This window comes from Gobio gobio, assembly GCF_949357685.1.
Source record: "Gobio gobio genome assembly, chromosome: 9".
NCBI lineage: Eukaryota > Metazoa > Chordata > Actinopteri > Cypriniformes > Gobionidae > Gobio > Gobio gobio.
Window position 1 is genome coordinate 38,078,093 of NC_137115.1, and position 15,333 is coordinate 38,093,425.

The 15,333-nt window shown below is 36.7% G+C and overlaps 1 protein-coding gene across 1 annotated transcript in view; it reads right to left on the reverse strand.

The window, feature by feature from the left end:
• LOC307131704 (UPF0606 protein KIAA1549) overlaps window positions 1-15,333 on the reverse strand; it is a gene marked incomplete at its 3' end in the record, with an annotated part of 88,146 nt that overhangs the window by 15,504 nt on the left and 57,309 nt on the right. The window contains exons 10-12 of the mRNA XM_079825513.1: window positions 13,426-13,603; window positions 6,467-6,651; window positions 421-626 (exon numbers count right to left, since the gene is read on the reverse strand). Coding sequence (XP_079681639.1) covers window positions 421-626; window positions 6,467-6,651; window positions 13,426-13,603 — 569 coding nt within the window. The remainder of the gene's footprint in view (window positions 1-420; window positions 627-6,466; window positions 6,652-13,425; window positions 13,604-15,333) is intronic.

Sequence of the window (15,333 nt, forward strand, 5' to 3'; positions counted from 1 at the left end):
CTGTTCACTGGACTTTTAATGAGAAAATACTCAGCAATGGTGTTGACTTGTGAAATTGCACATGGTTTGTCTTAAAGCATGTTAAAAACACCACATAGACATATAAACAACATTAAAAATTTTAACTAATGTTAACAAATGAAACCTTATTGTAAAGCATTACATTTTATTAAAGTAGTTTTTTATGTTAGTTCATAGTGCATTCACTGTTAATATATATGTATATTTTTTTTATGCATTAGTAAATGAATCGAAATGAACATTAAGATCAATACATGCTGTAGATGTATTGTTAATTTTAACTAATGTAGTTAACTAATGTTAATAAATGGAACCGTATTGCAAAGTGTTATCAAAAACTGAATTGTGTGTCACATGTTGGATCCTGAATATCAAAGAAACATTTACTAGTACACTTACTGGCCCCTGCGCCGCTGACCATTACGGGAAGCTTTGGTGGAGGCTTTGGACTGTGGTGTGGGCACGTCTGCATTCTCAGCTGGGTTTTGCTCTTTAGCGGACACAGGAAGTGGCAACGGCTCCTGGATAACCATGAGATCGTCCTTACTGTGCTGGCCCATGTGCAGCTTGGCAAAGTCAAAACCCTTCACGCTGGGTGCCTGCAGCTAAAGACCACCACCCCAGAGAGAGGAAAATGTTAATTTGGAGAATCAAAATTAATGCAGAGGGATTTTTGGAGGTCTTGCAAAGGGGAGCGAGGGATGAACATCAAACAACTAAATGCTGCTCACAAACACAGGACAAAATCTGCCCAGGCTTTTCAGTCTAGGTGTCTTAAGAGACGTCAACGTGGGCTGGGCAATGTACACAAGGCATACAGAGAGCATGTGAATTTCCATAATCCACAGATTACCACAGTGTCATATGAATAAATTGAGCAAGGGGACAGTAATTGACTCTCAAAGAGACAATGAGAAGCATGAGCATTCAAAATGGATGCACTTGATTAGAGGTCAGTCGACTGACCGCGGGCCAGACCAGCTAGACGGGCTGTAATGGCCTGTCTGTCTGCAGCGCTGTGACAGATTAAATGAACCGAACAAACCCAACAGCAGAGAAAGCAAATTCACACTGGCTCTTTTCAAAGACCAGCAGCCACTAGAAAACCAATGAAGTCTTAAAGAATGATACATTTTTTAAAAGAGATACATCACCCAAAATGAATAATTGTCATTGATAAACAACTTTTAAAGGGATAGCTACCCAAAAATGATGTCATCATTTACTCACCTTCAAGTTTTAAATAAGTTTCTTTCATCGGTTTAACACAAAAGAAGACATTTTGAAGAATGTTGGTTGTCAAACAGTTGACCGTAGCCATTTACATTCAATGGCTACCGCCAAGTGTTTGGTTATCAACATTCTTCAAATTATCTTCTTTCGCATTCAACACAAGAAAGTCACACAGATTTGGAACAACTTGAAAGTGAGTAAATGATGACAGAATTTTCATTTTTGGGTGAACTATCCCTTTAAGTTGTTTCAAATTTGTACGACTTTCTATTTTGTAGAACACAAAAGGCAAATTTTTGAAGAATAACCTGGCCAATTATTTCTATACGAACATGGGTCTGTCAAGCTTCAAATTAATAATAATAATAAAAAAAAACTGTAAAAGTGGTTCCTTCAACATATATTCTGATGTTCATTCAGGTTTATTTCTTGCTGCTAGGAAGATGATCTGAAATAGACTGAAAAACAACTGTCCCTGAACATTTCTTACATACATTCATGACAGAAGTAGTGATGTTAGATTCAGATTTTTCCAATGAATCAGTTGATTCAGTTCACAGCTGTGATTTATTTTGACTCACTGATTTAGTCGCAAGTAAACAGAGAAGAGTCATTTCTGTCTGTCAAGTATGACTTCAGAATGCTGTGTGCAAATCATAAGGACTACTTTTATTGGATGGAAAAGAAAAGCCTGGACATCATGATAAATATCTTTGTTTGTGTTTAAAGAAAAACGGAAAGGGTGAGTAAATGACCGGATTTTCATTTTTGGGTGAACGGTTTCTTTAATACTGATGAATCACTATTGATTGTTCTATGACTTTCCAGATCAAACAAACTGTTCAAAGGGTCACGGCGGGTCAAATTAAATTCTCCGTTTCATATATTGCCAGAAAACACAGAGATTTATGAAAAATGCATAAGCTGAGCTTTGTGCCGTGCATTGCTGCACAATAGAGACGGACTGAAATATGCTCATCTTCTGGGAGTACGTCTATTTCACTGTTTCCCATCACATTCCCTTTCAAATGCAAATGAGGCTGTTTAGACAAATTCTGTTTGTGAGAAAGAAAGCTCTTATCTGGTTTCTGTTTAAATGTACTGCTGCTGTAACCAAATCTAGGCCACAATACAGTCGAAGCTGCACAGGCTTAGGCCAAATGGCCGAAAAGAGACATTAGTATTGACAGATTCAAATACACACATCTGTTGTTGAGATTACACATATTCTTCTCTCCAATTGCTGGTTATCAGTGCCATAAAGTGAGGTTATCCGCAATTGGAAAAACTAGGACTAACTGCTGCATTCTAGGAAATACATCTCTACATCACAACACTCCTTTTAGATACTGTACAGATACCTCCGTCCTCCTCATTCTATACGGCAACGGTTTCTTTACAGCTTTCTTGGGTTCTTCTTTGGGCATTTCTTTCTCCTCCTCTTCTTCTTCCTCCTCCTCCTCCTCCTCCTCCTCAATACTCTCTTTTTTCTTTAAGCTTCTGGCAGGTATTACAGGTTTCTGATTTGGATGAGGGTGATGATAAGTTGCTTCTATTCCCATCAAGTCAGATTCCAACAGGTAACCGACATATTAGAATGTTCTATCTACTACTCACAAACACTATTTTCGACGGTACTAACAAACATGGTTAGGGATGGGAATTAAATGGAATCTAACAATTCTTCGTACTCGAGGAGGTAGCAAACAATTGATAATTGTAAAACTACACTACTGTTCAAAAGTTTAGGGTCAGTACATTTTTTTTCCTTTTTAAAGAAATTAATACTTTTATTCAGGAAGAATGCATTCATTTGATCAGTAAAGACATGTATAATGTTATAAAACATGTCTATGACAATTAAATGCAGTTTTTTTCATTATAAGAAATGTTCCTTGTGCACTAAACCAGCATATTAAACTGATTTCTGAAGGATCATGTGACACTGAAGGCCTGAAGAAATGACTGCTAAAATACAAATACATTTTAAAATATATTCAGAATGAAAACAGTTATTTTTTAAATCGTAATATTTCACAATATTATTATTTTTTATTGTTTTTTTGATCAAATAATTCCAATTGGATAATGACTTGCGATTCAGTAAGATAATCAGATGCTAATTCAGAACCTCTTCAAATGATTCAGTGAGTGAGTGAACCTTAAAAAGGAACACTCCACTATTTTTGAAAATAGGCTCATTTTTCAACTCCCTAGAGTTAAACAGTTGAGTTTTATCGTTTTCGAATCCATTCAGCCGATCTCTGGGTCTGGCGGTAGCACTTTTAGCATAGCTGTGTAATATCACTGCGCCGCAGCACCCATGGTACGGCAGCAAAGTTCCTTGATCATTACGCAGGAATGAGAGTATAGTTCCAAGCCATATCGACCTAGAAAATAGCAACATTTTCCATCAGTCTTAGTTCACAATGTAACTACAGAAGAGTCAAGTTTTAAATAGGAAAAATATTGAAACTTTTTGGTAATTTTTTTTGAGCGAGATGCTAACGGTCTAATCAGATTCAATGATCTATGCTAAAAGTGCTACCGCCAGACCCGGAGATCGGCTGAATGGATTCGAAAAACGGTAAAACTCAACTGTTTAACTCTAGGGGAGTTGGAAAATTAGCCTATTTTCAAAAATAGTGGAGTGTTCCTTCAAGACATCATTTGTGAGTTGTTCTTCTGCTGCATTCATGTAAGAGGATTAATTTAAAAGATTACTAAGAAATCAGACTACAAGTCAACAGGGTGCACAGAGAACTACAAAATGGTCCAAACACAGAAGACACTGACACAGTTACTCTGGTGCCTCGGACTGCTGAGGGGCAAAGAGGAAGAGGAATCTTGTACTTCCTGTGTGAGGACTAACTGGAGGAATATTCTACAGTCTACAGTATACTATGGCGACTCATCTACCAGCCTCTACCTTCTTTCCTCTCCTTTCTTCCTCTTCCTCCTCGTCATCTTCTTCTTCTTCTTCCTCCTCCTCTTCACCTTCCTCTTCTTCTTCCTCCTCCTCCTCCTCTTCTTCTTCCTCCTCCTCATTACTACTATCTAAAAGCTCTTTGCTCTTGACAGGAGTCATTGACCTCTGGATTACTGGTATTGATTTCTGTAATGAGGAGGTGGACTGCACAAGCATGGGAGTTAAGATATGAATGGATGTGTGTTAATTGAACCAGGGATAGAGAAGCTCTAAATGGGCTCCAATGTATTTGCAGGAACACAAATTGCAAAACATTTTTTTAAATTAATTTATTCAAATGTTAAAAATGTATTAGAACAGGTATAAAGATGTATTAGAACTTAGATTAAACCTATAAAATGCAGTAAAAGTATTCATGCTCATTTCATGATACCTAATATCTAAATTGAATCTTATTGTAAGGTGTAACCAAAATATATTAATGCAACAACAACAACAAAAAAACATAATGCACCTTTAAAAAACTGCTCATTTAAAGGTATAATTCACCTAAAATCGAAAAATCTGCCATCATTTACAAACCTTGATGGTAAGCAAATGATGACAGAATTTTCATTTTTGGGTAAACCGTCCCTTTGTGTTAAAGTACATTTTGTCAAACTCACAAAGCATTGACTTAAGTAAAAGCATGAAGAATAAAGGGCGAAGCAGGCCATTTAACAATGCAAACTGATTAAATCAGAGAACATCATTGAAGGATTAAGAAGGGTCACTGGTGAGAATGTAAATGAGAGTGGGGCTAGTTCTTGAGGGTAGTAAGTGTGCTAGTAAGGGCACACATGGAGTGTGTAATGACTATGTGGCCCTCAGACGAGTGTAGTTAAATCAGGGAGGTCAGACTGAGAGGATCAGCCGGCGCTGCTCTGGATAAAAACATCACTGCGGAGCATTAAACGCAATAGCCAGCTGAGTGCTAGACTTCATTACTGCTGTGACTCTGCAAGTGTGTGTGCTTGTACATGACAAGTCTGGTTATAGTAGACTAGTGATGTCTGAATTCATTTGATTGTAAGGAGAGGGCACTCAAAAACAGTGTGGGATGTGACGCAATAGCCAAAGACAAAGTAATAATGTGTGTGATTATAACGGTGGTGCTTTAAAGATGATTCAATAGGATGAAATTAACTTAAAGGGTCAAATTTTTTTTATATAAAATGTACATATATACACACACTTATACTTATATATACACAATTTTTAAAAAAATAAAATAAATGTATGTATATATATATATATATATATAATTTGTTATTTTTTTATTTTACAGTGTATATACACTATATATATATATATATCAACATTGATAATTATAAAATAATCTATAATCATCTAAAAAAAAAAAAATAATCTATAAAATTAAAAACTAAATCATAACAAATTAAATTATATACTAATTATAGAATAATCATACAAAAATGTTATGTTAAAACAAACCAACACAACAAAATGCATTAATCACACTAATTGAAGATGTGATCCATAGTCCAATTTAAAAAAAAAAAAAATCTATTCAAGGGATGGGCAGATGGTCTGCAGGTAATCTAAAAAGTATATATTTTATGAAATTTTGAAAAATGGCGATCTTTTCTAAACATGTTTCTACATACACATGGATTCCTTAAGACTGACTAGTCATTCAGACAACGCACTCATTAGTCAATTTTGAAAATATGTTTAGCTCATGCCTGGACACAACCCATACAAAAACCTGGAAAAATTAGATAGAGATAAACATTAGAAAGAAAAGATAAACATTTATTTCCCTACAAAAATGACACAGCGACTTCTGGGAAAGCTTGACTTGTGACTCAACGGACGACCAAATCAGATCATTGAAATGAACTGTCTAAAACAACTCATTTGCTAAATGAATCCGCCTTCCCAATGCCAAGAATAACTATGAGCATAAATAGGTAGAGTAGCAGAGAGCCAAATAAAAAACACATCCTCGCGTATCCAATTCTGATCTTTCAAAGCTGGCTTGTATCCAGCTACAGACATCTAAATCAAAGAAAAGATAAGCAGCTCAGACTCACAGGAGCCGCCTACTTATTAGCAATGTCACAGCAGGCATGGCGGACAGAAAATTAAACAAAATTAAATGACGACATGACCTACGGTTGAACCTCAGGGCAGAAAGTTAGTTCAAAACATTTCAGGGCAATTTTTCAGGAGAAGGAGTGCTTCAATAATCGCAGAATACATTTCATTACTCTCTCTCACCTTCTGTCTTTGCTGGATGGTGCTCATGGTGTCAGGCTGGAATTCCAGTTTATCAGTACGGCAGAGTTTCCAGTACAGGATAGATATTATAATGACGACCACCACCACGGGGACTACCACCCCTACGATTATCCATGTGTTAGTCTTCTCTGTGTCTGACGGAGGTGAGGCCTGTTTCTCCACAGCTGAACATACACAGGGGTAAACAAGAATGTCAGTGACTGGACCATTTGTACTGTTCAAAAGTTTGGGGTTGGTAAGATTTCTAGGCTTTATTTACTTGATCTGAAAATACAGTAAAACACTACTATTGTGAAATATTATTACCTTTTAAATCTGAATACATTTTAAAATGTAATTTATTCCCGTGATGGCAAAGCTGAATTTTTAGCTTCATTGCTCTAGAAACATTTCTTATTATTATCAATGTTGAAAAAAGTTGTGCTGCTTCATATTTTCTTCAGGATTCTTTACTAAAAAGAATGCTAAAAAGAAATTGAAATTGAAACCTTATGTAACACTGTAAATGTCTTTACTGTCACTTGATCAATTTAATGTTGTTTTCTCGAATAAAAGTATTACCTTTACAATAATAAAAAAAAAAGTCTTCTTATGAAAAAATATTGCAGTAACAAGCATACAGACTACATTCACAGCATTGCCACACAGCATGACACAATCTGCAATTAGCGTAAACTGTCCTCTACAGTACTTTTTCTATCATGGTGGAGCAACAGTTAGAAACTGGTTAGTTAAACTGTTGACATGTTTATACCAAGCTACCTGAATAGTATAGCTGAAAAATAACAATGGTTTAAAGGCACAGATACTTAAAGGAAAGTCAATTCCCCCTTAAAGGATAAGTTGACTTCAAAATGTAAATTTCCTGATATTTTACTCACCCCCATCTCATCCAAAATGTTTATATCTTTCTTTCTTCAGTCGAAAAGAAATGAAGTTTTTTGAGGAAAACATTCCAGGATTTTTCTCCACATCATAGACTTCCATGGCAACCAAAATGTTGAAGGTCCAAATGAATGCAGTTTCCAAGGGCTTCAGAAGCTCTGCGCTTTCCCAGACAAGGAATAGGGTCTTATCTAGCAAAATGATCTGTCATTTTCAAAAAAAAAAATATATATATATTTATACTTTTTAACCTACATTGCTCATCTTGCACTTCTCTGCAGCGTGCCAATGATTACGCAATTACGTCGGAAAGGTCACGCTAGACGTAGGTGTAAGTACCACCCCGTGTTTACAAAGTGCACAGACGTCCTTTAGCAAAAAAAAGGTAAAACAACGATGTTGGACGATTTTGAAGTTAAAGATGGAGTGTTTTTAGTAAAGGGCATTTGCATTAGGCCTCACACGTTCGCTTGAGGTGGTACTTCTGCCTACGTCTAGCGTGACCTTTCCGACGTGATTACGCAATCCGTGGCACGTTGCAGAGCAACGCAAGATGAGCAATGTAGGTTAAAAAGTATATAATTAAAAAAAAAATGTTTAATGATTCGCTAGATGAGACCCTATTCCTCGTCTGGGATCGTGAAGAGCCTCTGAAGCCCTTTAAAAGCCCTTTGAAACTGCATTGATTAGGACCTTCAACATTTTGGTTGCCATTGAAGTCTATGATGTGGAGAAAAATCCTGGAATGTTTTCCTCAAAAAAAGTAATTTCTTTTCGACTGAAGAAAGAAAGACACGAACACCTAGGATGAAGTGGGGGTGAGTAAAATATCAGGAAATTTTAATTTTGAAGTGAACAAATCCTTTAAGTAAGGATGAACCGATACTACAACTCTGGCCGATATAGATAAGTCATAATTTGCTACAAGTGAATTTGAGCAATATAACATAAAAAGTACAGTATAAAGGTGGGGCATTACATGGAGCAACTTTGATCAATCTTGCAGCGCGATGTTACAAAGCAATGTTGCTTGGCCACTTTCCCATTGGGAATGGGCAACAAATTTCTATCTGGATACTTTAGATTGGTCATGGGCCCTGTGTCTTACCTTGTTGCCCGTTGACGGCAACATTGCCTAGTAACATTGCTCAAAAAGTTGCCTTGTGTATCATCACCACAAGGGCCAGTTAAAACAGAACGTGTTTTGCTGTTAAAAATGCGAGACGTTGGTCAAAGGAATGAAAAAAAGCGCAAAGTATAGAAACGTGTTTTTTAAAAGTTTAACTTCTTTTACAGGGTTCCCACTCTTTTCTTGAAATGATTTTCCAGGACTTTTCCAGGACATTTTCAAGACTTTTTCCAGCTGCAACAGTGCGAGTCAAGTTATCACAACTAAGACCGGGGCGATATACCGATATTATCACATGGAGACAGATGTGATATTGTACCTATACCGTTATATCTGTATTATAGTTGTGCAAAGATTGTTGTCTTTCACAATGCCACCTGCTTTCCTCTACTTGCTTACTTACATGTTTTTTGTTTCTGCTGTCGGACAATAGAATAAGTATGAAATACTGAGTGGAACGTGGCCCGGTAAGACTACCTGTTACCCGTCGCCATCTCGAAGCTGTCGTCGTGCTCGCTACGGCTCCACTAAAACCAAAAATATATTTCATGCAAAGGTATGAGTGACGACACGCCCACAGCTCTCCACTGCTCCTCTGTCACTCAACAGAGAGAGGGAGAAAAACCTCTCACTCGATATACTACGAAACAGCAACACTCTTTAACAGAAAGTCGCTAGCTTTGGCCCTTCTTTGGATAAATAAATCCTTACTTGGGTATGAAAAACCGATAAATCTAGCAACAAAGACTGATGAAAACACTGGGAAGCAGAACTGTGCTAAGGAAATGTGCAATTTGATTGGTTGGTAGCGTCACCAGACCTGCCAACTTCGTAAAAATATTTTGAGTATCACTTGTGTTGTGCAGCTTTTTTTTTTGCAGACTTTTGCATCTCCATTACTTTGCACGCAGTAATTTCCCCATTCACCGGCTAGAAAATGGTTATAAAAAAAAACAATAAAACCTATTTTTTTGATTACAAAATATAGACATTTTGTACTGTACTGGCCACAATCTTTAAATGTTTTTTGCCCTCCACATGGCGTCGACAGTCCGCAAAACACACACACACACACACACTTGTTCACTTGTTGTTGTATTAAATTAAAATTGCCAGTAGGTGGTGGTAAGTCACTGTCTTTATGAGTGAGTGAGTGAGTGAGTGAGTGAGTGAGTGAGTCAGTCAACGAGTCATTCATTCATTCAGTAACGAAGCAAGTGGCTGTATTTATGAACGGATCATTAAATCTCACGATTCGTTCATCAGGGTTTTTCCTGGGTCAAAAATGGTCTTCGGTGGTGTCTGACAGACATGGTCATCCACACACACAGTAAAAAAGTACTCTACCTACGTGATCTGTGAGCGCAATACTGACAATACATTTCAAATAAATGCAAAGAAACCGTTTGTAATTTTTGCTTATCTTATTTTGACATCTGATATTATGTATGATCTCTACCTTGATGTTTGTTTCTTTTGATCCTCATTTTTTACAATATTTACTGATAATTGTTTTTGTATAATCATACCAATATTAAAAAGTAGCATTAAAAAATTAACAAATAGCCTAATTTTCTACCATATACAATTTTGTAAAATTATCAGCTAGCTAACAACTTTGTTCTGGTCTCACCTCACTCCAGTCTACACTAAATTATATTTCACTACACATTGTCAACATAAATAAGCTGAATGACTGTGGATGATTAAACTAATTCTTACTATTCACTCTTGCTAAATTGGGTAAGCACACTTGTGTTCTCGTTTCAGAGGTGTTCTGAGTAAATGAATAAACTGATTCGTTCGTTCAGTGTTGGACGGATCAGTTGTTCTAACCAGTCGCTAAAATGATTCGATTCAAAGGAGTCATTGGTTCGCGAATCAGACATTAGCAGACGCGTTGTGTGCGAATCCCGTCTGTTAGAACATCGCGAAAGATTTGTCAATACAGAATACACTTCATAACAGAATATAATGTTTTGTCAGCTGGTCAGAGAAGAGTCGATATTTTTTGCGCGCAGTTCACACTCAGCGGGAATTCAAGGAAAAAATTGCCCGAATGCGGCACGTGCAACATGGATTCGGTCTTCCGACCTTTTGATTTTGATTAATATGTGAAATATGAGCCAATGTGTGAAATATGAGAAGACATCGACAGACAGAGAGAGAGCGCGCGCGGGGGAGGAGCTCTCTGCTCGTTCTCTGTCACTCAGTTAACACGGCCGTATCACAAGTGCAACAGTCATCTATTCTACACTCATAAATCACAATAACTCATCAAATAAGGCTTTGGCGGGCCAAAAATTTGTCTTGGCGGCCGCCAAAAAAATTTCAATGCAGGAAAAACCCTGTTCATACTAAGCCACAGATTCGTTCACGAATCACCGCTGTGTGCTGCAGTTCTGCTGTGGCTTTCGTTGCAAAATAGAGCAATGATCGGCTACTGACAATACTGTTTTAAATGTAGTAAAGTTACATCATCACTTAACAAAAGTTACCCTTAGCTTGTTGAACTGTTGTATAAAATCAATGTCACTAGGGCTGTCGCGGTAACCGCAATATTGTAAATCCGCGCTATTGACAAGCCAACCGCAGAGGAAGGAAAGCAACCGCAGAAACCGCGGCAACCGCAGTATTCAGTTTTTTTTTTTTTTTTTTTTTTTGTGGCCTTGTTTTACAATTCGTCATGTGCATTTGATGTTAAATAAATTAATAATGATACAAGAGTACCCAACCCGCAGCTGAGTTTACGGATCTGCTGTCTGGCGAAAGCTACGTTACAGTGTCTTCTGTCAAACCCGTCCTGAAACTCCTGACAGAAGATATGCTTAAACCATCAAGCGAGGATACCACCTTAACATCGGACATAAAGCACAAAATGTGTAATGTTCTACAGGGGAAGTATGAACCAGCTGCCTTACAAAAACTTTTGGCAAAGGCCAGTTTTTTAGATCCTCGATATAGGGACAATTATATCAATTATACGTTAAAATTATTTGATTTCTTTTATTTTTTTAATGGGAAAAGGCATGTTTTTGTTGCTGTTTTGCATTTAACAATAAACAAAAATGTTTTAAAACGTGTCTCTTTGTCAGTTAAAAAGCAACAATTTATGCTACATAATAACTCAACAACAGAGCTTTTTATGCAGTAAAATCAGGATAAATTAGGTTTGTAAAAAAAACAAACAAAAAAAAAAACGGCGGTAATACCGCAGACCGCGCTATTGAGCCACCCATAATAACCGCAAGGTAATTTTCATAACCGCGACAGCCCTAAATGTCACGTTTGAAATCGTGGATATTCGGGAAACATTGCATTCTTGCTTGAATAATATGATCAACATTACAAACACTGCTGTATTAGCCTGCATTTTGATCGCAGATTTAATCGCGCAAACAGCTCGTGACAGAACACAGACCGACTGAATGACACTTTAATTTAAGTAGAAAATCTCAAATGAAGATCACTGAACTCCAGCTTACTTGTTTGTGTTTTCTGATCACCCGCGCTTCGTCAACAGTGTAGAGAGGATTCATTATTTAAATCTGGTAAAAACAGAATGTAATGTGTTGTCTCATTTATTCAGCAAAACAAGTGGTTTTGGTCAAGTTTAAAAAATGTTTTATACACATTTCAGTCTCGTCTTATTTTGTCAACGATATTGCATGTGTTATTAGTCACAGTTATCGTTTAATGACGTGGGTGTCGTCTCTCATCGTCTTGTCTTAGTCAGGGAAAAAAAGGTCGTCAACGAACATTTTTCATCATAGTTTTCGTTAACGAAATTAACACTGGTTGTCAGACAGGAGTACCGCACGTGCACATTTGCCACAGAACTCACAATGTCCGTAGTTTAGAGGGGCAAGTCCTACCAGCGTACTGAGATGTCAAATTGCGTACTTGCTTGAAAACAGACATTCATGCGTAAAATGTTTAACCCGTTTGTGTTCATCCACAAGGAGGGACAATTATTTTCCAGGACAACGCAAACGTTTCCAGGACATTTTACTTTTTTTCCCATTTTCCATGTGTTTTCCAGGACTGGAAAATTGGTCTTTCATTTTCCAGGTTTTCCAGGACGCGTGGGAACCCTGTCTTAACTTGAGCGCCGTGTTTTTAGAACGCTGTATCTGGCGCGAGACGCTGCAAAAGACATGAGACCCAAGCGCAAAGGTTAAAGATGTCTGTCTAGTGTATGTTTACATTGAAAAACAATGGAAAAGTAGAGCAGTGGAATGAAAAAACGCGTTGTGTGTGAACGGCCCTAAATAATGGATGTATATCAGCTTAAGATTACATTTAACAGTGTTACTAAATGATTTGTGTTTTAAAGATTAACTTTAATTGAGCATTAGTTGATGGCAAAAATCATCTAAAAGTAAAATAAATTAAATATCCAAAATCTTGTTGATTTGCATTAAAATCAGCCATATACTGATACTGAATCTGGAACATTTTATGATGTTGAATCCATTAACATCCAACAGCAAACATCCATAATTTGGATCGGTCCTGTTTTTGAATTCACTGTAATTGGAGACCTATTAAAAATTCAAAAGCCTAAGATGTTATACAACAGGAAGCCACTAAATTTAGTCTAATGAATCTAGTGTTTATGCTGTGGGTGATGCAGTTGTAAGCCGGCCACATACTGTATAAATGTTACATAAAAAGGCAGAGCTCTCTTGAGATGTCACGCTATATGAACTCTCCTCTTTGACGTTTAGAGCAGTAGAAATAAAGAATGTTACCACAAAAACCACTGCTTGCTATGTTTCCATCAATCAAAATCATTTAAATGACCACTTCATCATTGTTTACTTTTACCATTATTGGCTTTTGGTTTATTGCAATGCTATGTTATGTAGTTTCTCTCCCACTGACTTTGTCTACTGAAAGAATCAAAAGTCTGAATGCTCACGTTGTGCTAATATTCCCTGGATGCGGTATCCCATGATGATCGCTGCATGCTGTACTTCAAGACTGTTGAGCATGTTCGCTGTGGTTGTGGCGGGAAGTCTCTGTCCGTTAGCTCCTTCCACAAAGTAGACAATCTCCAGAGGGTTGTCAGGGCCCACAAGACGAGTGGTCAGTACAATCTGACCAAAATTTTAAACAAAAAAACTTTACACAAAGTACAATGTGCAATTCAATTCCCTGCAATGTCTTTATACCAAAAATATTCACACAGATGCAAAATTCTTGTCATTCAGCATTTGAAACGATTCAATCCAAAATTAAGATCAATTTATAGCAAAACATTCTCAAGACTCTTTTTGTAGGAGTTTATAGAGAACATCATTTTCAACTGTTTTTATTTTTACAATTTTACATTGTGTATTAAGATCAGTTCAATTGAAAGAAATGATTTCATTCTCAAAATGAGACTGAATGATTAAGTTGAAGTACTAAAATCACTAAAACTGAAATGGAAATAAATGAAAGCTCCAAAAAAAGTAATAAAATGACAAAAGCACATAACAACATTATTAAAACTTAAGACAAAATAAAAATGAAAACTGAAAATAAAAATATAATCTAATCATCTAATCTAATATATATTTTTGATACTACTGATCAATACTAAAAGAACACTTGCGTATACTTTATGATATTTTTATGGTGCAATTTTGAAGCTTAAAGGGCTAGTTCACCCAAAGATGAAAATTAATTTACTCACCCTCATGTCGTTCCAAAACCGTAAGACTTTCGTTCATCTTCAGAACACAAATGCAGATATTTTTTTATAAAATCTAATCCATATGAATTTAGAGGTTTAGTCCTAATTCTCTGAAGAGACACGATCACTTTACACTATATATATGATGAACAGATTGAATTAGGCTTTTATTCACATATAAACATTCATCATCTCACAGAAGCTCAAGCATGTTCATTGATGTGCGAGAACCAATGAGGTTCATTATTGTGTGTTATGCAGCACGTCTGAGCTTCTGTTAGAACCAATGAGGTTTGTTCTCACGCGTCAACCAGGTTCGGTTGAGAAATTTTGACTAAACCACTTAATTTAAATGGATTAGTTTGACGATCTCTTTATATTTTGAAGTGTCAAAGTGGTAGTTGCGTAGCTGTCTATGGAGGAACGGAAATCTCTCAGATTTCATCAAAAAGATCTTTGTGTTCCAAAGACGAACAAAAGGAACAACATGAGGGTGTGTAATTAATGACAGAATTTTCATTTTTGGGTTAACTAACCCTATAACAGCCCCAATTTGCATTCACTTACATTTAATTAAAAATAATGCCCAGGCTTTTCTTAAGAACTTCATATTTTATGTTTCATAGAAAAGAGAAAGTCAAACAGCTTTGAACTGACAAAAATGATGACAGAATTGATCTTTTTGGGTACATTTTCCTAACTCAGAACTTCAATTAGATGTAAGCAAATGCCAATTGTTCCCCACACACAAACATATGAATCAGAACTCTGAATAGGCTACAATTAGCTTCTTAACATCTAAATGTCTTTTAGACAAAAACCCCAAAAGGCTTTCAGAGAGACTGAGGGTCTAAAAGACGTGTCTAATATGTTTCTAGTCTACATGGTTATTGGGCTGGAAAAAGAGAGCGGCAATGTGTGGGCTTCACCTGAGCTTGACCTACATTACGAGCCCTGAGTAGTGAACTCTCACTGGCCAGGGACGTTAAAAGCTCATCTCAGGGTGCGTTATCAGAAACAGCACAGAGGATGGCCACACAATGTCATAATAACATCCAAGTACATCCAAGCGTTGCAGATTATCATCAACCCACATTCACTTTAAGAGTGCTTGCACTGAGAAACGACATCATTGAGTATCATTAACAC